General features: G+C 38.7%; 1 protein-coding gene across 10 annotated transcripts in view; it reads right to left on the bottom strand.

Annotated features, from left to right (window-relative positions):
- The window catches only part of CDKAL1 (CDKAL1 threonylcarbamoyladenosine tRNA methylthiotransferase), a 375,203-nt gene that overhangs the window by 277,156 nt on the left and 70,593 nt on the right, over positions 1-27,454 (bottom strand). The window contains exon 1 of one of the 10 annotated variants that reach the window (XM_085573581.1): positions 12,602-26,231. The exons of 8 other annotated variants lie outside the window; for them this stretch is intronic. In XM_085573581.1, the coding sequence (XP_085429707.1) occupies positions 12,602-12,958 (357 nt within the window). In that variant the 5' untranslated portion in view covers positions 12,959-26,231. Of the gene's footprint in view, positions 1-12,601; positions 26,232-27,454 lie in introns of those variants that run through there. One more of the 10 variants, XM_085573580.1, reaches the window with a different exon arrangement.

Raw genomic sequence — 27,454 nt, 5'->3', positions numbered from 1 at the left:
TAATTTTGATACAAAAATCCTCACTTTCTCTGGCCTGTTTGATAGTTCAGCATTAGAGAATACAGCCATATTAATGGAAGCTATGAACTTTTTATTTTGGAAGTTAAAAAATTCAAATTTGAACAGTGGGACAGATGGGGAAACTGCTAAGCTTACATAAAATTGCATATTTCAAAGGCTGTTTTCTGGCATGATAATAAAAAAAGATAAATCCGCTAGAAACCATGCCAGAGGCAAGTGGAAATATAATCAAATCAGTGCCTGTAAAACCCACCTTCTGAAGACAATTTGCTCTGTTCCCAAGCAAAATACTGTAATTATCTTCTCAAATACCTACAGCAGGCTGTTAAGTTTAATGAATTTCACTGTTTGCAAAAGAGTTAACTCCATCACAGTACGAGTTAATACGTTCCCTGTTATAAACAAATAACCATCTCTTGAAATATCCCTTAAAAAGTTGTAATGTCTAGGAATAACCTGGTAGCCCTCAGGCTCACTAAGACCCCTACCAAAAGGCTCAACTTGAACATCATTATGAATACATGGAAGCTTGCTTGGTAATCATACATAGCAGACAGATATTTCAACATGTCATGATATGCTAGAGCTGACTATCCCATTGCATACTAGAATAATCTTGTTAAAAAAAAAAAAAAATAAACCAACAGCTCAGAATGGTGCTACTTTGCATTTTATGTATCAGCTTTCATCTGAGGATCATAAATCATTTCTTTGTCCAAGAGCCATTTTTCTAGCCTCATATCCATAAGGTGGATATCCTTTCTTTATCACAATTTTACAACCCTGAATAGTAAAGACTGACTTGTTCAAAGTCACTCAAGCAGTAAAACCAAACCATTTTCCAAAATCCAGACCACCATCCTGTTGTCAAAATTAAGCCAGCCTCGATTGGTGCGAAACCAGAGACAGACTGGCTGCTACTTTTTCCAGTTCAGTGGACAAAGCTTTCCCTTCAAGTGTGTTACAACATCGAAGCCAGTGGAGCCAAAAAACTGCCTAACACAAAATGAACCACATTCAGACTTTCACTGCCCAAGTGTTGCACAAAGCCTCCATCTCAGAAAGACGACTGGCACACATTCGGAGTGATGAGTAAACCTATCTCCTTCAATATGCCATTTCTGATCTGGCACGAAGGACAAACAAAACCCTTGGTGCTTATGAGGGAGTGAGTTTGGGTTTGAATAACTTGGACTTCAGTTTACCTACCTCACATGATTGATTTAACAAGGTTAAAATCAAAGAAACCTCTTAGGAAATAAGTCTCAGGGACATTCTCTTTTCCAGAAGAATTACCAAAAAATGCATAACAGGCCAAATGAGGAGTTGTTAGGTGTCTAGCTCCAGCCAGCTTAACCCATTGGGTCTGAGATGAAGTATTCCCAGTCACCTGAGAAATAACCCAGGGATACACCCAAAAAACACAGGCACACTCTCCTTCCCAAGTCCATGCTTATCAACAACTCCATGAAGCTTATTCACAATGTTTACGCACCAAAACAGTTTAGTGAGCCCAGTCACATCTTCTGTGCTCTTCCATGTATTTTAGATAAATTGACAATGGGCTCTCAATGGCAAATTTTTCTGAGAGACAATGAGTAGATATTAAGCATCCAGGCTTCATAGATACACTGCTCCAGTGAAGACTGTGGATTTAACTGCCCACAAGCATTTCCAATATGTCAGTATCAATCAAAAGGAAGAGTTTTCAAAATTGTTTCTTTTTCCTCAAAATAATCAAGATGACATTTTTAAACTAGAGACACAGTTCAGAAGCACTAGAGAACCATGGTATGGCCCTTTTTATTATCAAATTGTTAGCAATTTTTGTGTTATCAAATACTTGTAGTGAAGGTAAAGCATCATTTTCCATATCCATCCTATGTATTTCAAGTACATTTGTACAGATTTCTCCAACAAAATAATGGTTGGTACACAGGGGATTTTTTTCAACAAGTAATTTAAGAAAATTGCCAATTTTTCTGCCAACAGAAGTGTCACCTGCCCACATGTAAAAATGTTAGTATCTTACCCCTACTATGCTTCTACCTTTAACAGCCATACTCATGGTTTATAAAAACAAAACAAAATTATTACCACACAGATTTTTCTCTTGTTTGAACATTTTCTCAGTTTTCTCTTGAAGGAAACCTGATGTGTTCAGGCTATAAGAAAGGAAGTTCAGCTGGTATTTATTTCCACAACAATCTTTAGCTGCCTTTGGAACTCAAGTTCCTGTTGTGAAATTCCTCATCCTTCAAAGCACAGAGGCTGCAGAGGCCATGCTATCTGACTGGCTAGAAAAGGCAAGGTGATGTGGCTTTGAAGGGGCTACAGCAGGTACTGGAAACAGCCCCTCAGCCATACCACCCATACACTCCACATATGGTGAATTATTCTGAGGATAATTCAGGAAGGATTTTGCTGCAGCTGACTGCTTCCAGTTTGCAAGTTAATTCCCTTTGAAACAAGCTGAAGTACCACAGGCTACACCACCTCATGTTCCAAAACATGGCCCTACAGAGTGACAGAGTTAGCAGTTGATAAGCTGTTATGATTCAAGGTACATTATTTCTACCAGAGAAATAGCTGTAACACTGCCAGCACTTAAGTTTCCCAAAGCTAGGAAGTGAGGCTCACAGGAGGAACGCAGGAAAGGGACAAAATCAGGAACACAGGAAAGGGACAAGATCTGATCTAACTAACAAATGTGATACTTCTAAACTTCTAACTTCTAAACAAGGCGATTTATGAAATGCCTTGACATCTCATACAAGCTTAAAACATTGTTTGTTTATATAATCCATATCCACATGAGAGCTGAAAGCTATTTAAATGCCTACCAGTTTGGTGCAGACAGAACTGACTCAAGTTAAGCAGCTTCCAGGATGTGTCAAATAATGTTGGAAACAAGAATACAAGAGGCCAGCATTTGTCAGTTAGTAAGCTGACACAAGAATGCATTTGTGATAGTTACTCAACACATGATTGTTTAATTTGTTTTTTTTGTAAGCATCTACTTTGGGTCTCTGTTAAGCAAGAACTTTCAAAAAGCAACAAGAAAAAACCGACAAAAAATAAACCTTCAAAACTAGAAAAAAAAAACCCAAACAAACTGCAATGAAAAGCACATTACACTAGCTTTCTGCTGATATTAAAATTACACACATCTGCAAATAATGCTCCTTTAAAAAATCACAACAGGCAAGTGCACAAAAGTTTTCAAATAGCAACAGGAGTATGTATTGTACTGTCTTCCTCATTGCTTCTGACTGTACTTCCTACAAAAAGAATATTAGCCTTCATAAACAAAAATCACATTTTTCTGTAGCCTAAAGAAGCAAGTACATGAAGACAACTTATTTAAAATTATCAGGATCTAAGTACAGACTACAGAATACTGCCAATGTATTTCAAAACAAAAAGAGTAGGTAGAAACTATGTTATTTACTGCATTGAAAATATTTCAGGTGTCTATGCTTTTCCTTTAGAGCTTATTTTACAGTAAATACTTTATCCATTCTTATATAAATTTAAGCATAACACACTAGTTTATGTGTGTTAAATCTCTTAATATACATGTGGTGCTTTATGGTGAAGTTTTCAGCAAATTACAGAAACAGGTGCTTCTAGCCCTATGGCTTCCTAATCAGTATCCAAACTCAAAAAGTCATGCGAATGTAATGGTAAAAAAATTACACACCTATTTAGTATTTAAATAATTTCCACATTCATTTCCCACATTACTGGGAGCATAAAAATGTCCCTGTGAAAGAATCAAATGAGAGGAAGCTGAGGGCTACACCAGCAGACCAGAGCTGCCATATCTAGGCTGAGGGTTTTTATCCAAATGGTTTGATGGTGAACAGTATTATGTGCTTTTTCTGAAGGACAGATCATAAACACTCAAACTGGGAGATTAACCAAAAAAAAAAAAAAAAAAAAAAAAAGCCCTAAGTAAACAAAAAACAACAAACCTCATGTCAAGATCTGTGTCTTGCTTTGAACTGAGCCCACTCCCAAAATAAACCAACTACTCCAGCACCTCCATGGTGAACTGGAACCTCCCTGGTTCCAGGAGGGCATAAGCAGCAGGTGTTGCAACAGCACTGGGATTTCTATTACCTGAAAGTAGTGCAGGTTCTTTTTATTTTAACGCTTAGCAAAAGGAAACAAGTTAACCTATAATGAATTTATAATTCACCTGTATGTGACAGAAACAAAGCTATGTATTTTGTGATCACCAAAAGAAACCTTAGCAGTTTGGGGTTCTGTTAGTATTCAAAAGGCCATTGGCCAATCACTCTCCCAGCCTGTGCCCACCCAGTCAGTCTGCAGCTCTCCTGGATGAATTCTAACATACCCAACAAATAAAAGCACCAAAATAGTGCAGCCACTTGCCAGATTGCCACAAGAACAGAAGTACAGCAGGTGGCCATCCACAACTCCAAATTAAATCACATGCTGCTCAGAACTTTATACCAATCCCTGTGTAGTGTTGTATCTGTTTAATGTTATTCTTCATCCTCAATTTTCAAAATTAAAAGAAAATGGGTTTTAGTGACACATGAACCATGGCAGGAGACAATGATCCAAATGGTCTCATTCAGCACTCAATAAAACAGAGAACAACTATGGCATCTTTCCCCCCTCCATTCTCCATTTTTTCCCTTTCAATATTTATTAAGTAAACCAGTGCTTATCTGGGCTAAATCCCCAGGCTCAGTGAAACACCAGGTGGTAGATTGGGGTAGTTTTTCTAGCAACAGATGGCTCAAACATTTTATGACAAACGGGCACAGGGCTATTGCTCGCCAGCCCGTCTTTCAGTAACTTCTTTCTGCAACAGCAGCGGCTCGCACGGGGAGCTCGAGCAGCTGCTCACCTGCACCAGGGCCCCCCTGGAAGCAGCCAGGGCTCTGGAGCCTCCCTGCTGCTCCCTGCCAGCTGCTCAGGTGACACCGCAGCGCCAGGAGAAAGAAAACCCAGCGCTTGTCATCTCAGACGAGAGACTTGGGCAACCCTGTCCCTGAGAAAAGCCACAAAGTGCAGACTGCGACTCTCACGTTAAAATGGATCATTTTTCAGCAAGTTTTACTTGCTCATTGTCTTATCTGCCCCTGCCCAAAGAAAGTGTAAGCAGCTACTTTCAGCCTTAAATAAGAAAGGAATTTACTGTCTTCCACAATTTGCTGTGCACTGTAAAGGAAGGTTACTTAGTTCACCTGACGTGAAGAAAAACATTCCATCATTACAACTCTGCCAATCTGAATAAACAGAAGGAGAGAACAGACCATAAAAAGCAGCACTGAATACTCCATTAATTCAATTCATTTCTCACCAGTAATTTAATTCCAACAGGTTTGTACCTGAATTGCATACTGTAATGTTCCCTCTCTAGTCATTCAAGGAGGATGGGGACAGCACAGAAGCTACCCCTCTAGGCACTACTACACTTCACATGCCCCCTTCTCCCTCCAGGATTTCTCAGACAGGGACATGGGAAAAACATCTGCCAGTCTCACACTGGCATTATCTCAAAATCTGAAATACCATTTGCATTTATTTGGCAAAGGTTAATGGTATGCTTGTAATATTTTTAGTGATATAACATTGCTAAACTGATGTGACAGAAGTAAGACATGTCTAAAAATAATCTCAACCCCCACTACTGTCTGCTCTGGGATTTTGTTTTCTTGATTGCATTTATTTTCTTATTTATTTTTAAATAAAGGGTATCACCATTTCCAGAAGTAAAAAGGCTATAAGCTAAAAAGTTTATAGCCTAGAAGAAAGGGCTAAAGGATAAAAAATCAGAGGCAGAAGCCTAAAGACTTTTTACACCCCTAAAAACACATTAAGGGTTTGTTGGTGCTTTTTTTCCTAAAATAAATTTAGCAAGCTGAGACTGAACAAAACTTATGCTACATGCAGAAGCATTAAAATTACATAGAGCTACATATCATGTACAAAAAGTAAATTGCTACTCAAATTTTGTATTAGTTTTGATGTTTTCAGTCTGTGGCTTTCCTCTTGCAATACTATTAAAGTCCATTCTGCTTGCTGCAGTAGTTACCCATTCTCAGTCAGAGGCATCAGCTCACAAGGAGAATTAAGAACAGTTGCGTAATCTACTTGATATTTAATAAACAGAAGTGTATAAAACATAAATACTGTTGGAATAATTAATCAGCCTACTGAACCAGTTTATATTCTTCAATTCCTCATTGGTTCAAGATAAAATGTTTATCAATGTTTCAACTGTTATTAAAATAAGAAATTCGGACCTCAGTTCCGGTATCCAGGCCCATGCCACAGCATTTTTACCACTGTAGTATAATAAAATGGAACATTATAAAATGTGTTATATTAAGACAGTACCACACTACTCTGATCATATACACAAGCCAAGTCCAAACAACACCATTCCATTCAAATAGCACTCCTCTTCCTTCAGGAAAAAACCCAAGCCCAGAAAATACCCACTTGTTTCTTCTTGTCAAGAAATAAGTATCTCCATATTGCATGAGTACATCCAGGTTATACAGTAACCTCCTGGTAAACAAGAGAAATTGTATAAAATAGTCTATGAAACTAGGGTTGCAATAGGAATGTGGGAACTAAATGATCCTATTTCTGCAGCCTACAGAAGTCCTAGTCCAACCTCCACAACCCCCAGTCTGAGTAAAGCAAGGAAGAACTAACTCCAATGCAAGGAAGATGCTTTGAGGGCACATTGCCTTCCTGAACTTTTAGGGCCCACCCCTGTAATGCTGAGGTGGTAGGAGGGAGGAAACAACAATATGCTCACACCTTCCAATAATAACTAGCTCATCCCAATTTCACTGCTTTCACAAACTTGACATAAACCAGAAAAGTACCGCCCCTGTGAAGCCAACACTAACACTCAGCTTTAATGTATTTACACACTGGCCAGGGATAGTACACAGCATTTATCAAACCTTAGTTGCAGCAGGCCAATGATGCAATTCTTGCATTTCTTAAGCCACAGCAAGAGTCATTCTTTCCCAGGGTCACTAGTCAAAGTATTGAAAGCAAGACAAAATTCCAGTGGAAACTTGCATATGCATTAGTGTTTATTCCATGTAGGTTTTTTCAGTCTTATATTGAGGTGGGGTGATTTTGCAGTTCCTTAGATAGATCCCTGGCCAAAAAAATCAGTTATTTTCCTCCCAGTAACCAGCCAGCCTATCCATTATATGGTATTTAATGTGGTGTTATACATGCTACACTACAATGTAGTTTTCCAAGGAAAACAAATACTTGGAGTAGTGAAGGATTCAGATTGCAGCAAACAGTAAGCAAACATTGTGTTTGCACACCTGTGCAGCTTCATCCCAGAGTTGCCTTTTATCACCTGCAGCTATTAGGCCAGACAGGCACTCATTTGACAACAAGCAGGACACTTGCTTACAAGACACAGGGCTTAAGACTGCTTGTCTAGATTGTAGTTTGAGGTGCATGCCAATATCCTTCTTTGATACTTTAGAGTCATTTTTAACTGTACACTGCAGATATATTTCAGTAAGTGGTACAAAGGCCCAAAACCACTATACCAAAGCATTGTAATATGTGTAGATATGGAGGGGGGGGAAAAGTGAGAAATATGGTCATACCTTTAACAGTATTAGTACAGACAGAAAAAAGCAAGAGCCTGTCTTAAATGCTCTCTACTCTTATTCAAGTGACTCGTATCCCTGCACCTCTCAGAGAGGCATATGTGTAGCTAATTAAATACCTGCTCACTCTAAAGTGGGCCTGGGGCACAGCTGCAGGCTGATGGTGCTCACAAGGAAATGGAGGTGGGAGCCCAGCTTTTAGTTTTGAGCCTCAGGTCAAGAATCACAGGATTTTTAAATCATTAAATGCATGCCAGATCAGATCAGCCATTTGTCCTTGTGGGCTGGATACACAAATACACTCCAACTTGCTTCTGTTTGAGCCATATTTTTAAGCACCAAAAAATGGCAAAGGAACAGACAAAAGTCTAAGTTGTTCTTGAGTAAGTCCCTACTCAGACATCAATCCATAATAAAGAATTCAACACCAATAGCTGACTATATGCTAGGCACACAGGAGCTTCCCTTGAGACAAAAGACAGGATGCCACAATTCTTGACTCAGAGAAGCAAATGGCTATCATAAAATGCACCAACTTCATGCACTAAGAGTATTCATTTCTGCTAACATGTCAGGAGACAAATTCTCTAGCCACAGAGGCAGAAACAAGCTTATAAAAAGTTAAAGATGTATTGAGTGTTTTAGAATAGTTCAGTTGGAAGGGACCTGCAATGTCCCACTGCCCTCCTCTGGACCTATTGCTACCTCTTCCCAAAATCAGGATGTCAAGAACTACACATTCAAGGTGTCAAAATCCTGAATCAATAAATTGAAAAATTATTCTGTGAAATTCCTGCTTTAAGGATTAAGAAATTTCATTTTAGAAACTGTACTTTTAGGAAGACAATGCCTGTAAACAGTTAACAATTATCTTGTTTACTCTTCTACATTTTTCCATTGTGTCTCCTAGCCAACATTTCAGGCATGGTACTCTGACCTTACTCAATAATGAGGCCACTTAAAAGAGTACATGGCCCTATCTTGCTACCCTCTTTTCTTAGGAAAATTATAAAGACTGTATTTACAAATATCTGGACTTTTGAACAAAAACAAGGGAACAGCAGTGCTCCAGACTAGCTGTGTAAGCAAACAACTAGTTTGTCACTGAGAGAATTTTTATTTTTAAGAATATTGTCTTGCAGCTCTTTTTGGCTCTGCTCTTTGACACTAACGTTGTTTTCTGAAGATGCCAAAAGAAAACACCCCCAGCCACAGTCAACTAAGGTCTTTCAGAAAAAAAAATTTAAAAAAAAACCCCAACAAACAAAAAACCGAACAAAAACCACTTAAAATGACATAATATATACACACACTCCAGAGCTAAACTGGCACAGTCTCCTGGCTTCAAAACCCAAAGTTCTGTTACATGTGCCTCGCGTAAGACAGGTTAATATAATGATCTAGAAAGTTGACTTTGAAAACTTTCATCAACAGAGAGCTGTATAAAATCATAGGAAACCTATGGTTAGATGGGACCTCTAGAGTCCCATTTAACTTCCCATCTAGTCCCAACACCTGCTTAAAACTGGGCTAATTCCAGAGTTCAATAATGAAACCCAAAATTGTCCAGTTGAGCTTTGAGGAGATCTGATGTGACAGATCAACAGCTCCATGTGTGTCCCTCCTGAAGCTGTGTGCTTGTCGAACAGGGCGACCTGTCTGATAGAGATGATCCCATTCTATGGGCTCAGGATGGAGATTCCCAAAGTCCTCTCCAGGCGACCTGTTCCTTCTACTTTATTCCCTCTTGCCATGAACAGTTTTCTTTGTAACCAGCCAGAATTACAATAAAATCATAACTCATGTTGTTCCCATTACTACACCAAGGGTCTTGCTGCTAAGAGCACTGCTTCCAGTCCTATCACTGTGCTCCTCTGAGAAAATTCAGGTTCTACTTTCTCTGTAGCTATGAATCAGGCAGTTGAAAACAGCAATGATATCTTATCTCCAGGTCATTGATACCCATTTTATCTTCAGAAGTCCTGTGCTGGGCAGTTTTCCAGCTCCATTCTCCCAAGTAGTAAACAAGAGTAATCCTTTTCACCAGTTTGCTGGCTAGGTTCTTGCTGATGCAGCCAAGACCTTGGCCTTTAGCATTACAAGGGCACAGAGTTGACTCAGCCTAGCATCCACGAGTTTACTTTTCTTTAAAAAAACCAAAACCAAACAAAACCAAAACATACACACACAGACCATCCACCCCCAAAAAACCAAATCAAGCACAAACAAAACCCACACATGAAGCTGCTGCCAGCCCACACTGTTATGTAGAGGCTTTTCTAATCAAGGCACACATGTCTTCACTGAACCTCAGGAGGTTCTGCTTGCCCATTCCTCCTGCTTGCTGAGGTCCCACCTAATCACAGGCTGCTGTGCCATCAAACACTTTCCTCCCTTTGGTGTCCTCCACAGACCTGGTAATAACGAGCATCATCCCATCATCCACATCAATGAAAAGAGCACTGAATAAGATGAAAACCCAAGAAGCCTCACTGATACATGCATTATGACCATGCCCCTTGCAAAGAATCACTTAAGAGTCCCCAGGCTGTCACTATTAAATAAAAAATGAGCAAACAGAATACACTTTACAGTACATAGTGTATCTTTGTTTAAGCACACAGAGTTGGAAGGTTACATACCCATTACAGGTATGACAGATTAAGACCAGTTGACTATTATGGTAAATTCTCTGTGTGCAAAACAACTAGGAAAGAGCCAAACATGAAGTACTCAATACCATAAATTCAAAATTAATAACCAACTGCTTTTTTTTATCTGTATAACCAAAAATTGTGAGTTGGTGCACTTAGATTGCCAGTGTAGAGGCAAGGCTGCCTATTACTACTATAACACAAGAGTGGTGCACACAGACCTCACAGTCCTAAGACAAGGAATGAGGAGAGAAAAAAGCCTTACCCATATCTAATGAAAGTATGGTCCTAGACCCAAATAAACTTGGCACTGAAATACTAAAGCTTTGGAAAAGGGGCACAGTTTTGGCCCATCTTTGAGTTCTTTAACACAACAATAGTAAAAGTCAACCAAGAATGATGAGATTACGAGGTATGGGGCTTTACACCTCACTTCATTGCACTGAAGCACTGAGCAACAGCGCCAACACAGAGCAGCACTGCAGCATCCTTGAATTTCATGACCATATTGAAACACAGCATCCCCATCCTACATGTGAAGAAAAGACAGTAATCTGACTTAAAACAGCAAGAAGAAACAGAGGATTTAAGTGCCAGCAGCCAGAGGCCCATGGCTGCACAGAACAGCAGGAGCACAAGCTTCTGTGCTCCTCTGTAAGTGTATACAGAGCTTTCTGTACCTCTTCAATTCCCAGTTTAACAAGACACACAAGATTAGCACAAAAATAAACACTAGGAAAGCAAGGCTTTTACCTGCAGTAAAAAGACACTGGCTTTTTGTTAGCATGAAGAAAATTCAAGATCCTTTATACAGGTTAGCAAAGAAATTTCTCATGTGCTTCTGTTTTTCTTTTAAAATGAAAATAAACAATACAATTCAGTCCTAAAAACATGACTGGATTTGGCTGTAAACTCTGGCATACACAACAGCAGGAAAACCTTGATGTTATTGGAATTGCAGTGGGACTCCAGTAAACCAGTTTGGTTTCCTACCTCTGCTACCAACGTCCTATGAGAACTTTGTGAGTTCTAATGTCTTCATTCTCTTAAAACAAAAGTAATTATACTTTCCTTCCTCACATAGTAGATTAATTCCATTAATATTTGTTAGGTGCTGATTATACAAAATGCAATTAAGTACATAAATACAGTTTTCTTTCTCAAGATATCACATAGTTCTCTCAGTGTCCTCATTCCTAAAACTCATGCTAGCTTCATCTACTCCACGGAGGATGGTCCAAGCTACAAAGCTACCAAACAAAGCTACAGCCAGGCACCAGAACACTTGTAATTTCCAAGTCCTGAACATTTGTGTTGTTCCCAAATAACCTGTAGCTAGGTCAGTTACAGCTAAAAACCCTTTAGAGAGCACAGCTGCCCTTTTTCTCATCTCCTGTCACAAATGTTGAAACGCAGTTTCCTTTTTCTTGTCCATTCTAGAAGTCAGCCTTTAAAAGATACAGCAAGAAACTCAACATGTAGAGTCAACATTTATTAGGCCACCTTGCTTTAGGGATCCAGGTGTTCTCAGACTACATAAATCATGTTTCATTGCTTACTTAAGTATTGTAATTTTACATAGGAAGGAAAAAAAGAAAACAAGCCCTGTGGAGGAAGGGGGACTAACCGTTTATTTCCATGTTAAACCTTGATGCAGGTTACTACTGCCTTGTTTAGTATAAGCAAGTACAACAGATTTATCAGACAATTTCCCTTTTTTGTTTCCTTAAACAATGAACAGTACAAGCATCCTCCAATTACCTCCTTACCAAGGAAATTAGTTACGCAAGAAGCTTCACATCAGAATGTATTAGGATAAAGCTAAAGCTGCTGCAAGCACACGCCTTAACTAAGGAATTATGGAGGTAATTCAACTTTCATTCCATCACCTGTAAATTATTACCAGTCCCACCATTTTAAGTTTTACATTTTCTCTCAGTACTAATGGGTTACTCCAACTGACACAGAAACGTCTGGAAATTACAAAAAAAACCCACCTTTCTAAATTTAAAAACCTCATCAATTAGGGCTGAGCTAAACAAACATGAGCAGTATTCAAATTCCAGTACCTGCACCTTTTTTATCCCCTCCAGCTTTTGAAGTGCTCAATAATGGATCTCTAGCAATAGAAGAGCCACATGGCTCATTAATTTCAGCAAAACAAGGGTACCAATTGAAGCCTACAAAGAAGTGTTAGGATGTAATTCTCTCATTCCTGTAACATGGGAGTGGAGAAAACCTTTCCTAGTGTGACTCATAAGTGTGGAGAGTGACTACACCTCTGACCTGAAGACATAAGCGAGGGAGGGTCCACGAGGGGAGAGGCTTCCTGCCTGTTCTGAGACAGCTGGAAAAACGCTTGGAGCCGTATTCAGCTCCAGTTCCAGCCAGGCTTTCCCTACCTCCCACCCGAGTGCAAACTCCCTTCCTGACTACTCGGGCTTTTCTCTCCTGTGCAAACACCACACCTGTATCCCATGGTTTCCACACAACAAAACACATCACAATTCCCTGCACCATAAGCTCTGCTTCCTCAACCTGCTTAGCCCAGGTACCTGCATATACCCACACTCTGGGCCTCGCAGCTGCTGTACAGCTTGTGTTTAGGGTTTTTTGCTTTAGAACAGCAATTATTTCCAGCATTTGACAGGTGCAAAGCTAAAAAAAAGCCTTTGTTTCTCCTGACCTGTAGGTAGTTAGCCCCCACTGTTTAAACTTTAACTCATGAAAGGTGAGACAGATTTTTCTTCCATTGTTCAAGCTCAGTGAGCCTTCCACAGCGGCATGCAACTGAAGCAGAAAAAGCCCAAAACATATTAAATGTTGTCCTTACAACTACTGAGGTAAGTGTATCAAGTAGTAGTTATTTTTTCTGCTTAAAGCTAGGCCATTGCCATCCTCTCCATTTGCTAAGTGGAAGTGATGAATGACTGGGGGTATTTCTCAATTTCATCCTTAAAAATAATGTGACTGTTTTAAAAGTTCAAGGAACTCCCAGAATCCATTGCACTTTCTTTAACCATTTTATAATCTTCAAGGACCAAAAATACTAGCTTTATAGACACACTTCAAGCCACTGTGGCTATAGCTGATCCTGAGCAATATCAGTAGGCCAGCCTATTCATTAGTTATAATGAAACACCATTTTAAAATGCCATTTGTAGAGCTTTAACTATTCCACTCAGTTACAAAACTGCCCCAGAAGGCACAGAGTTATTTCCTCAAGAAACCATTACCATTTGGTAAACAAAGTGTACCTGTTAACTACACCTCCATCTGCAAGAACACATACAACCCCCACTATCTCCCTCCCCACCTGTCAAACCTTTGGGTTCACAGGTCACTGGGTGTGGATATGAAGCAGGAGAAGCCAGAACGGCCAGAAAGGCTCTGACACCTCTGCATCTCCTGGCCTTCTTCCTTGAAAAATATAATTATTCTATTAGTGGTCATTTAAAAACAATTTTAGGATTACCAAATTCAAACCAAGTAACATTCAGCTGCTGTATTTTCCAGTTTGCTTACAAACAGTATTCTACCAGTTGGCCAATACCTTATTTTTCAGCTTAAAATGCCTCCCCTCTAGTACTTTGCAATTTCTAGAATATCTAATTAGTTCTGGAAACCCCAGCATGAAATCCTAACTCTCAGAACTGTGAAATCACAGCTCTCTTTCATGAATAAGACTGAGGACCCAGTAGAGGCTGACTGCATTGAGTACAGCCAGGTAGGACAGCTTTGCCTCCAAACACAGCTCCAGGACTCAGCAGGCTGCAGCCCAACCACCCAAGCAGCAGCAGTGAGCCTCTGCTGCCTCTGCTTTTGGGGACTCACATCTGTTCAAGCAACAGCTGAACTGCACAGCACAAATGCAGGATGGAGGGGAACAAGGGAGTGGTACTGGGGGGGAACAGTGACCAACTTGGCAGCCTGGAAAAGACATTCCAGTGATGCATGAAGCACAGCATTATGTAACAAATTGCCGTTGGGGATTTTTTTTATGCCTTAGAAAACAATGCACACAAAACTGTGGGCAAAACACACTATTTAGGTTGCATAGTCAAAGACTCAAAATGCAAAAATGTCAGAAATTAGGCTGCTCCCACACATTAATACTTCCTCCTGGTGCACTTGTAACACAATTATTTACCCAGGCTCATAAATTTCCCCCGGACTCTCATCTCACCCCATGCTGGATAAGATCAATTTCCACTGTTTGTGTAATGAGGGCAACTGTACTTTCTATGATCTTTGTAACAGTCATGGAAAACATGGTTTTGTGGTCTCCAGAAGGAGAAAACATGGTGTCCTAGTGAGGAGCCGTGATTATCCTAGAAAAGAAAGAAAGAAAAAAAAAAAAACAGCCCCCAAAAACAATAACCAAACAACAAAACCAGAAACCCAGTCACAGCCCAGTTTTGAAGGGTGTTCCTGCTCCAGAATTCATTTATACTTGCAAATTGTACCTACATTCACTTTAGAACCCACTACCCTGGGTGGTGCCTGTCTGACTTGCACAAGCAGCTTTCACCAAGAGGCATCAGGCATGGAAGGTCACAGCTACAGCTTAAGGCTCAGAAGCACGAAACCTGTGGGAGTCACATATCAGATGACTGAGCCTGAGGATACATTTGACCCTATTCCCGCTTGCTAAGTTTCCAAACACTAAGAAACAAGGAGTACCACTAAGCTCTGACCACAGAGAACAGTGTAAAAATAAATTAAATCATTTGTGTAAAGCGCTTGCGTATTACAGGAATGGAAAGTAAGAAAAAAACATAAGAACGTTAAAAAATCATACCCTCTGCAAGAGTTCTCACGTTTTAAAAATAATTAGATGCTAGTAAATGGCACCTGAGAATGTGCCATGGAAGTTGCATCACATCACTGAAACTGGAAGGAACCTTCAGCAAACACCAAGTAAGGATTTTCATGAGGTACAAAAACAAGGCTGCACAACTGTTCTTCACACTGATTTTCATTTCTGTGTGCTTGATTCTGGAAATTGAGTAATATACCTTATATCTGTACATCTGCAGCTATGAGAAAAATGAATTGTCACCAATAAAGAGTAAAGGCTGCAGAGATAGCTACTGATCAAAGCTTTGTGTATGAAATTATAAAACATATTTCTAGTTATGACATCTAAAGAGTGACCTCTTCCTTCACTTGAGTCCTTCACTTTGCAGACTTGCATTCCCTTTATTGTGTTTAATAGAAGCCTAAAGAAATGCTTCAAAGAATGGAAGAAAACTGACTACAGATTTTTCCTCTGCTAAGTCTGATGTAGGTGCAGTAACAGGTCTTAAACCATCAGAAATGTTTTTATTGAGCCAGGGGCAGGGTAGTTTTCAGCTCAACAGACGCCAGGCAAAAGGGTGGTGCCACAGTAAAACACTTCAAGAGTAAAACACAATTACTTTGGTCTTTGGGCTTTTTCTCTCCCCCTAAATCAATCTGTGTCTAACAAAGCAGCCATTCACATTCCTACTTCAGATTTACTCCCTTGTTTTTCTGTATTTTTATATGCTGAGTTTTATGTTAGCATGGTTCCCCTATGATGTAACAGAAGACATGAAATACAAAAAGAAAATAAATACTCTCATTAAAATGTTTGTCCACATTGATTTTCTAAAACTGTTAAATATTTGGATACTAGATAATTTACATATTAGAGATCTAGTAAAAACCTGACTCAATACGTTTTATGGGAAGAGTTACAAGGAAAATCACCTACTCCCAACTAGAAGCATTTGTGGTCATATACAGACACACAAAATTACCTTTTACCAATACATTAAAAGTAAAAACCTGTTCTTATTCTGATATCCATCATGTTTGAAGAAACTTATTCTCAAAGAATGCATAGAAGTTTACAGATTTACCATATTCCACATAATGCAATAATGCAAAAGCCATCCTTCTCTAAGCCTACCATACACAAAAAAAATTATGAAGAAAATTGTGCAATTACTAACAAGACAGAGCAAACAACATGAGATTTGTAAGAAAATCTAAAGCTTTCCTAAACAATTGGTACCATAGAAAAAACTACCACAATCTCCTTAATATTTCTGTTAAAACACGTTTCATGCTGCCATTTACAAAAAATAATTTGGTGTCAGTAAATGACATCACAGACAATGGAGATCTATCATCTTTCACATAAACATATTCCTGGAATCACCTGACATCTGTCATGAGATAAACACTGATGAACCAGCATGCCTGCTTCACCTTCCACAAACCAACAAAAAATTTGTGCTTTTAATTTGACAAGATCAATTAAGGCTAATTTTGCCCATGTTTCTGAAATACTAGTTGTCACTGGAACTTAGGAGTTAAGGAGTAGGTTTGTTAAGTCTGCAGCTTTTGAGGAAATTTTACCTTGAGACCAGAAATGGAGTTGTTAAGTACATAAGCAATTCACCCTGAGATCACTTTATGTCAGAAAATAAGGTTGTATCAAACATACCAGGCCTCTCTAGAAGTGGCTGGATGGGGATTTTTCAGTGTCTTGTTTCCAGTCTTTACTAAGGAACATCTTTAAACTATCCGAGATTCCTTTGCATAAGCGAGCAAACAGGATGGAACAGCTCAGTGCCAGGGAGTTTCATTAGCACTTTTCAAGTATTAACATCAAACATTAGATCAACACAGAGTAACAACTTCAATTCAACATTAGGGCATAAGTGTAGTACTTTCCAGTGGACTTTGTATGCATCGTATCAGTATTCCTTCCCCTCCATATTCTGAATATATTTTCAATTGAGAGTTAAACAAGGATGCAAAATTTATAAGGACTCCCAAAGCAGTAACCCCTAACAACAAAAATAATGTATTTGTTTGTGGGAAAATATTTTAACTATTAATTTGACCTGCAATTTATGTTTCACACATGACTTCTCTGGAAATTGCCATAACAAAGTGCTAATTGTTACTGCTGACAAAGCTACCCATGTTTCCTATTGCTGTGGCTCTTATCAACCCAGTATCTCTTTTTGCAAGGCTACCAGGTAAGTCTGGAAGGCACAGTGGGAAGGTCCTTGGTCTCTTCAGCGGTAACTCCTTAGAGTCAGAGTTAGTCACTTCCACAGAATAAAGCTTGCTCTACATCCATAAAGAAGTAGAAGCCAGACACAACTACTCTGCATAAGAATGTAACGCCTTAATCCTTCCCAATGATATCACTTTTGAAAAAAAATAATTAAAATTTTGCTCTCCATGAGATGCATAACAATCTCCTTAGGTGATATAAAGCTAGCACATAAGCAGGAACCTTTAGTGAGATATGTATACACACAGAGAGACATAAACTTTTTTTGTTTCTATTACATATAAAAACATGTTGAAATAATATACAAACCCGCAGTGCTTGATGTAGCAGTGCTTATTCTAATTGCAGTATTACAAGTACAGAAGAACTTGGGGATTGGAACTAGGTGATCTTGAAAGTCCCTTCTAACCCAGGCCATTCATGATTCATTCTAAGAAGGGGGTGATTTGTTACTTGTTTGGGTTTGTTGGTCCTGGTTTGTTTGGGTTTGGGTTTTTTTTGGGTTCTCCACCCCACCACCGCCCAATGCTGCATTTCCCTGCAGACAACTATGGACATTATGAATGCACAGATCAGCACAACCAGTCTGTGCTTATGTGCTGAGAGAGTAAAGCAACAAATAAAGTCTACTTAAATTACATGAGGAACTATTATTTTTTGCACGCACAATAGCAACAAGGAAGTTGGATAACCTACAGCAGTGAAGAGGGACTATTTGTGTTAGTCATTGCTTGGCTATGGGGGACTGCTCAGAGCACAACCAACTCTGATAAGGAAAACAGAAAAGAGACCTTAGGAATTACTGATCCATATTTGTATGTTCCACCTGGACTTACTTAACTTCTCAACCTGCATGGATGCTAATATCCCTAAACAAAATAATTCAACATAATTATATCTGATATCAAAAATTATCAACAAACATTTTTGGCTTAAGTTAATTTTAAAGAAATATTTAAACAGTTTCAGGAATGTAATGAAAGCAGTTTGTTTAAATACAGTAGAGAAAGCAATGGTCCTATGCTATTTTAAGTATTTTCTTGCTCTCCATGTATGACGCAAACTCCTTACAATCCAGATTTAACCTAAGCCTTCTTAATACCTGGGTTCATCTTGTAAAGCCTTGGGATCCCTGGGAGAAAAAGTACCAGGAACAATGTTAATGTATTGAATGAGGCACAGCTGCCTTTGAACTACCTATGTTCTCAGCTTTCCTTTCAGTCTTAAGGACAGGTTATACAGGATGACAGAGAGCAACGGCCTTGTCGAACAGCTCAGCAAGAGAGGTCCAGAAGCAGAGCTGCTCATCTGTGAGCATGGAGAGCTGCTCTACCTGAAGATGGCCGCTTTATTTTCACACCTGTCTCAGAGTTCTCAGATAGTTAACTGAGATATATAAATACAAGCAAAATAATTTTTACTGCTGGTGTAACGTGAATTCACCAACCCCAGTTAATAATATATCTTTTTCTCCTCCTCACCTCCAGGGATATCATGGAAAACAGCCCTACCTGTGAGTATGCAGCTATGAAACAGTAAGTTTTTCCAAATATAATCACTTTCCCCAGATCTTTCATCAGGTTTTGTTGCACTATTATTACAGCACTGTGCCATTAATTCCTATGTGGAATCAATGTATTAGTCAAAGATAAAGTGAAATCACTTATCTAATAAAAGGTTCTGCAAAGACTCAACTTGGATTTCAGGTTCCAGTTTAGTGTCTTCCCTGTCTCTTAAAAGAAAACACCAAGAGACACACACTACAATTCTAACAAATCAGCTTGTAATAGCTACTAGCCATGCTCGCCTTTTGTATGCATTCACACATGCGTATGTTTTTCCTCAGAAATGCAAATTGAATCCCTGTGCAGTTGAATAAATGGTGGTTGGGGTAATGGTTCAGTGTGTTCACATCACTGCTATAGGTAAGTGTCCTTAAAAAAAAGTAAGCCAAGGAAGGGAAAAATAACAACACTATCCAAATTTACTATGGGTCGGTAACAAAACCTCTTATTATACAATTTCAGATTTCAATGCTGAGAAAAAGGTAATCTTGGTAAAACATACATCAAGAAATAATATTCTTATTGAAAAGGTCTGCCTTTTCCTATTACAAACATATCAAAATTAGAAACCAAGAAGAAAAGCATTACAAAACACCACTGGAGAAGCAAAAAATACCCTCAAACAGTGATTTAATGATTTTCTAATTCTATTTCAAACCTCGAATCCTCAGGACAGTAGGTAAAGGTGAACAAAAGAGCACCAAGGCTGCAAACAGTTACACGTCCCTGTCAGGAAAGACAAAGGTGGGAAAGGAATACGCAGCATCACCATCACTAAGTTACTTGAAGCATATTAAGAGAAGACAAAATAAAGCTGCTCCCTCTCTCCATTCTGCTACCTGCCATCTGCCCATGAGGCCACAAAGCAAAGCCACATCTCTGGCAAGGGGTGAAGCTGGTAGCAGCTGCGTCACCACAACAGCTCCAGCAGGGAGCAGGGGAAAGAGAAATATTCTCTTCACATGGAAATATTGCACCAAGCAGTGATTCCCAGCTGGAAACCTCGTTATGTAAGCAGTATCATTTAGGACATTAGAGGAAGTCAGTTACAGCCCATTCCCCTCAATCCAAACATACTCCCTGACCATTTTCTTAGAATATGACAATGTCATATTAGCATGTGGTTTCTGAGCAATAGTCACAAGAAATTCAAGATCAGCTCACTGCATCTCAACCACAACATCAGTAAAGAATCATAACAACAGAGTGCGCAATACCTGGCTTATTCTCATTAAATGCCCTTCCTGCAATAATTATAATATGTTAAGCAGCATTTCACAATAGCTTAACTTAAAAATTTTGCAACAAGCATGTTTAACTGGTGTTTTTTTGTGAAATACAAATGGAAACCACAAAACCAAGAGCATGCACTGCTTGATGTAAAAACTGTGAACTGTTGACTTAAAAAACATGTTGCTCAAGAGATCTTTTAACACTGCATTATACCATTAACACTGCAAACTAATGTATTTCAAATGCAAAGCAAATAATTCTTTGCCTCATGAGAGGAAGCCAAGAGGGACTTGGGGGTGCTGTGGGATAAAATACTGAATTTCAGCCATCTATGTGATCTTGCAGCCCAGAAAGCCAATTGTATCCTGGGCTGCATCCAAAGCAGGGTGAGGGTAGGGGATTCTGCCCCTCTGCTCTGCTCTGGTGAGACCTCACCTGCAGTGCTGCATTGAGCTCTGGGGGTCCCCAGCACAGAAAGGTCCCTGACATTTTGGAGCAAGTTTAGAGGAGGCAACAAACTTGATCAGAGGTCTGGAGTACCTCTCCTATGAGGAGAGGCTGAGAGAGTGAGGGTGGTTCAGTTTGGAGAGAAGAAGGCTCCAAAGGAGGATTTTCAGCACATTATGAGGGGTTATAGGAAAGATGGGTATGGACTCTGTAATAGGAGTTGTTGCAATAGGACACAGGAGAATGGTTTGGGGAGAGACTTTGTAATAGGACCTGTTGCAGTAGGACACAGGATAATGGTGTTAAACTGAAGAGGTTGTCTGTAGAGGTGGTGGAATATCCATCCCTGGGAACATTCAAGGCCAGGCTGGCCAGGACTCTGATCTAGTTTAAAACATTCCTGTTCACTGCAGGAGGTCGGACAAGGTGACCTTTAAAGGTCCCTTCCAACTCAGACCATTCTGTGATTCTGTGACAGTGAATCCTACAAAGTTACCATATCCTGAAGCTCCAGGTTTACCATACATTTAATTTATATTAGTTCAGGACTAAATTAGAAGCAACTCTGCTGAGCCATAGAGGGAAGGTCAAAACAAAGCCTGTGCAAAACGACATTTGACCTGTTTTCTATAATGATTGAGTATATATGTGTTTCATCCATATATACATAAACAGTCAATTTCACAGGTTATAAATGCAATTACAAGCTATAGGACCGAAAGAGGCCACAAAAATTTCATATGTATAAAAACAAAAGAACCATAGCTTCCATTTCTTGTGTAAAAGTTCATCCATTTCAATAATTCTTCTATTTTTGGTCTTTTCCTTTGAACAGCTTGAATCATTTGATTGTTCAGTCCAGCACAGTTCATATAACTAAGTTAGCAAATGTGTCCAACACTGGTTAAACAAGAGAGCTCCTACTAACAAAAAGAAAAAAAGTATGAAAAAAAGAAATACCTGAAAGAATAATTTCAAGTTCAAGTATTATGCATTAAAAATGCAGTATTTAAAGCGAAGAGCAATCTGAAGTAAAAATCCCATTTCCGGCAGCTTTCCTTGTATAAGACATTTTACAATCCAGATTCAGGAATCTTAAGAAACATGGTATTATTTTCTGAAAGAATGTGAAAGAAAATTCTTCACTGTAGTTAGGATCATTACATCTTTTCTGTCTCTAAATAACATTTTTCACTCACCTTCATTTTTTGGAGTTGCAGGTATCAATTTGACAACTCCTCAAAGTAAATGTTCCTATTTAATGACTGGTACAAGGAAAAGCATACAAATAGACATCTATTATGGAAATGGGCTACATTTAAAAAGCACAGGGAGAGACATGAAGTAGTTAGAAAAAAAAATCCATGCTACCCAATTGGATTGAGGTAATCACAGATTGCTTCTACAATGAGTTTTGCTGTGTTTTAGACAATTTCATTTAACATTGTACTTTTGTAAAAAAAAGAGCCTCTGCCTCTTTACTGCTGAGTTTCCCTTGAGGTCATGCTAATAAAATATAATAGACCCAAGCAAACAATAGGTTTATTCCTACTTGCAATAAACACATATAAAATTTCTTGTTGAGTATTTGTGTTATGTTGGTAGCTGGAGCCACTAACAAGTGTCAGTTTCCATTGTGCTTGGAGCTGTAAAATCAATACATGAAAAAAGTTGACTATTTATCTTGTTAAAAGTAGTTACCAGAATTATCTCTTAGGAAAGTTTCAAATTCAAGCACATACTTGTAACGAAATAATTCTGTGGTCAACTGTGTCTTGGTGTTAGCCTGTGTTTCTGCCTTATTTTTCATTGAAAGCTAAAAAGAAAATTTTACAAGTAAAGAAAAACATTTGGATAAAAAATTTAAATCCAAGAGGAATAGTTCTCTATGCCCATGTCCCTCCCAAGAGCAGCACACCAAGGGTCAAGTCAGCAGCTGAGGTGTACAATGCCAAACGTGAACTGCTGTGCTGCACTGGTAATATCCCAACTTGCCTTGACTAAATGTGCCACAAGAAAACCTCAGTATACCATCAATCTTTGCAGATGCATGTTAAACAGACACAGGAATTACAATGGAACTTAGAGTAAAAAACAAGAGCTTTGTTGAATGTAGACAAAAAAATCACCAGCACTATTTTTGCTCTTTGTGGGTTAGCATCTAACAACCACAAGAAAAATGCTTTCAGAAGTACAAGAGAAAATGTTTTTGACACTCAAACTCACCTGAACAAGCAAGCATTCTCTGTTCTAGGACAAACACCCATAAAGCATTAGTAGATAATCTTTTGAATCAAAAACAAATAAAATCATACTTGTCAGTAAGGACAAGTTTAGATCATGCTGATTTTTGCCTTTGTCCAGCTACAGCAAGTTTCTGCATGTTTTCCTATGCTCCCTCCCTAGGAAAAGTCAGGCCTGCTAGGACAACAGCCAACATGCAGCCAATTAGATAAATAGCTAAAGCTACCAACCACCTGCTTCCACCACTCATCATTAACCATTTCTCCTCAATTCATCTCTCTGAAATGGTAAAACAAAACCCCTGTCAAGATAGGGGGACACATAATAAGTGAAACACTAATTCTGTACAGCCATCCAAAAAATCAGCTAACAATTTGTATTGCTGGATCACCCTTTCATCATTGTACTGTATTTCATATATTTTGGTCTAGTTAAAAGCTCAAAAGAGCAAGAGGAAAAAGGAAAACAAACAGAACCAATAAAACATTCCATTCTTTTTCACCTCTTATGACTGTATTCAGGCAAACCAGCCCAAGCAGAGTTCTGTCCTCATCCTGTCCCATGTTATTTCAATGGACATCAATTAATACTACATCCTCTCTCAGTAATGCTATTGCTTATTTGAGGCAAATCTAAGATCTCTTAGTATCTCCTGCACTTCTTAGTGCTGGAGCAAGTAATTTGGTTACCTCTAAATAAGAGAAAGAAACAAGAAATTCCCCAACAGATGGGAGGTGAATGTCACATGGCAGAAGGAGCAAGGATTCCGACTGCACATCCCCAAATTAATTGCAACACAAAGTTCAGCTTCAGTAGTCCACTACTGGGCACAGTCTGCTTGGATAAGTCATAAATATTGTTCCAAGGACAAGAAAATATACACAGCCTACTGTTTGAAGCAATAAAAAAACACACTACAATGTCTCAGACTGCTGCTGTTTCCAGCAGTTGTCCACTATCTCACCACTGTTTGAATCGCAAGCTCCTCAGGAGTTGTCACCAGCTCTTTGCTTTAGCCAGCTCCATAGGGGTATTTTCCACCTGAAGGCATGCTGACTTACAAACTGTTTATATTCTGATTCCATTCACATTCCTTCAATCTACACACACAGTGGTGGATTTTATTCTTTTGCACACTACAACCCAAACGAGACTTTTAAAGTCCTTATTTAGTAGCCTATTTTTTGAACAGAGAACAGAAAACCCTCCAATCCAGTAAGGACTAACTAGAGGTTCAGGTGCTAATCTGAAATGTGAGTTAAATCAAGGAAGGAACTTGGTCACAAGAAATCATTGTCCCCATCCTGTTAAAAGAGGCAAGACATTTCAATTGGATTTCAACATGGTTTTTATGCACATGTCCATAATAGGAAACCAAGCACAGTTTTGCTCAAATGTTTCCAATCCCTCAAAAAGCCTCTTCTTTAAAGCCCTTGATTAAGCAACAAAACAAACTTGAAACTTCTGACCCAAAACAGTGTCTCCATCTTCTTGACCGTTTCTGTTGTATCTGTCCCTGGTCTCAGCAAAGAGGGGGTCACCAGCACTAAGAGCCCAAGAGAACACCCTGTCCCCAAGGCAAGCATATGGCAGAACAGCACGAGAAACACTAGGAAAGCCCAATTCTTACTTTTGCTAATTTCCTTTACTCTGTCTGGAGAGGTTTCCTAAAAGTATGCATTTTCACCAAGTCTGAGATGAGGGGGAAGAACTGTTCTGGCTTTTAACTAATGATAACATCAGCAATGCATTATGAGAATTAGATATACTTTTCAGTGCTGCTCATTTTCTTAAAACAGGTTTCAGATGTTATACACGCCTGCAAGTTCTTGCTCTAAAATGCTGAAAAAGTCCAAGTGACAGGGCCCGAGGCAATGGCCTGAAGCTGTGTCAGGGGAGGTTCAGGATGGGCATTAGTAAAAGGCTCTTCGCTCAGAGGGTGGTTGTGCACTGGAACAGGCTCCCTGGGGAAGTGTTTACAGCACCAAGCCTGAAGAGTTCAAGAAACATTTTATCAATGCTCTCGGGCATATGGTGCGACTCTTGGCATGTCCTGTGCAGGGCCAGGACCCCACAATCCTTCTGGGTCCATTCCAGCTCTGGATATTCTACAGTTCCATGATACCTGTGTCCCCATTTTGGCTGATAAGGAGAAAAGCTAAAGCATTACTGTATGAACTATCAGGGGAGCTATACTTTTTACATCAGAAGTCTTCCTTGTTTACTCATATCACTTAAGTGTAATGGTTGATTGCATTTGTTTGCAAAGGAAAGTGTATCTTGTATGTTTAGCAATGAACTTTACTGATTTTCAATGTCTGTAAACACTGCCTGTGAAGCACCAGTGCTCCTGGAGCCTACATAGCTGCAGACCTGTAACTACAGCCTCAAAAAAAAGTTCAAATACAGATACATTAAGTCATGAAATAAAGTTGGCCTCTCATGTCCTGGCCATATTTTCTTCTCTAAAATTGCAATCAAACATTCATTTGTCCCCAGTGATCTGGCTCAAGACATAAAGAGTATCTAAAGCTAATTAGCCCACTAAAGCATCTGAGGCTTAATCAGTACTGCAGTAACATCTCAAAGCATCAATATCATGTAGTACTTAAAGCAGTCCCAAATGTGTTCCTATCCAAGTAGCAAAGATTTCTAGAATCACATTTAAAAGTTGATTTTAATAGGTTCTATTCCTGTACTTTTTAAAAAACCTTTTAAAATATTAAACTAAAGCACACACAAGTTTATAACCCAAGCTTTTGCAAATCTCTTCAAAATGTGGCCATGCATTCACAAGCAGTCCATAATCCTGTTATCTTCTAAATACTGTACAATGGAAAGCACTCAGTTCTATATGGTGTGCTTTTTCTCTGTGTTTTATAGCATCACGTCAACCAGCTTTTAACATTCTTTTTTACAGCAGACGTGAGTGCAAGAAAAAGAACACACTCAAATGCAGCTAAAACTTTTCCACTAACAAACATCATTTAAATCACAGAATTCTTCACCAACAGCTATGTCTTCCATCAGCTTAAGACACTAAAAGCATGTGATGACAATATTCAGTAAATATAAAAAGAAGGAAAAAATACTTACTAGATTGATAAGGTTTTAAATAAAGACTTCAGCTTAAAAACATTTTTGTTCCAAGCCTATAAAATCCTTCTGCAGAATTTGGAAGCCACAGAGCATTTGGAGTCAGCTATACTCCTTGGTAAATCTTGATCAAATACATAAATGCGAAACTGGCATTGCTTAAGCTAAAAAACATTAACTAGTAGAATGAACATTTAAAAAAAATCATTGCTTTGTCGTATGGATGGGCACAGCTGTAAAAAAAAAAAAAAAAAAAAAACAAAAAAAAACCTCTCAAATGCTAAAGTAGAAAACGTTCTTGAAATTTTTGCCTGGAAAACCCAGAAGCTCAAAAAAAAAAAAAACACCAAAAAAAAAAAAACCACTAAAAAACCCAAACCTAAACAAAAAAAACCAATCTGGTGAACATAAGAGAAATGTTCAGTGTTTTCAACCAACTAATTACATCAAAGATTAGGGCACTTCCTAAAAAAAATAGATTTCTTTACAAAACAGAATGCAATCCAAAACTAATTTTAAAGTTAATTTGGGTTAATGGTATGTGATTGCTGACATCTTAACAGATCTCCTACATGTGTAAACATATAAATGTTGTGCCTAAATCTATTCCAATCAAGGTTTTGATGAAGCAATGAACTTAACTGATTTAAGGCTCCTCAGGGTGTTCTTAGAATATAATTGTGATTTTAAATTCTAGATAATTGATTTAGAGCCTCTACTCAAAACCAAGTAACTTCTATTAGCTGGGGAAGGAGTTTCTCTCACTGTGAATATAGCATAAATCTTGAATACAAGCACTTTGTCAATCTGTAGGTGTTTGAGTCTTTCATCCTGGCAAACGGCAAGGCTTTCACCAACATGATCTAGGCTAGTTTAGAGAGTCTGAGCAAGGAGTATTATTTGCAAGAGTCCTAGGGGAAAAAGAAATCAAGTGTCCAACTTCCTCCTACCCAGTGAAGTTTGTTTTGCAAGCATTTTTATTTCAGAGAATCCAGGCCTTCCTCAGATTTCTTCAATACAAGTGGGAGACAGCAGTACCCCTACCTACAATTCTCAGTACTGCCCTGTTACCTTAAGTATTCCAACACAAACACCCAGTGATGGCAACACACTATTTCTGTAAAATGCAACATTCAGCTCAGAAACTTACACCTGGGGACGTGATCTTCTTATGCTGACAGGATGTATAAAATAAAGAGCTTCGAAATACTTATGTATCTCTCCTGGAAGTACATCACAGCTTAGATTGTATTGCATGAACAGTGTAAACAACTCTAAATCACAGGCTACTTCTACACTGGAAATGTATTATAAACAGCAAAAGGATTAATGCTGTGTTAAAGAAAGTGATAACCCTGCATAGTGTGCAATTTTTCATTTTGCTCAATTTCAAAATGCATCATATAAATTACATTCATAAATGTCAGGAAAAAAAACAACAAAAAACCTTCTTCCAGGCTTATTTTCATTTGCAAAGATTTCAAGCAGCAGAAAATT

This window comes from Lonchura striata, chromosome 2, assembly GCF_050655825.1.
Source record: "Lonchura striata isolate lonStrDom1 chromosome 2, ASM5065582v1, whole genome shotgun sequence".
NCBI classification, from domain to species: Eukaryota; Metazoa; Chordata; class Aves; order Passeriformes; family Estrildidae; genus Lonchura; species Lonchura striata.
Note: the sequence above shows the minus strand (reverse complement) of the source record. Positions and strands in the feature narration are given on the sequence as shown.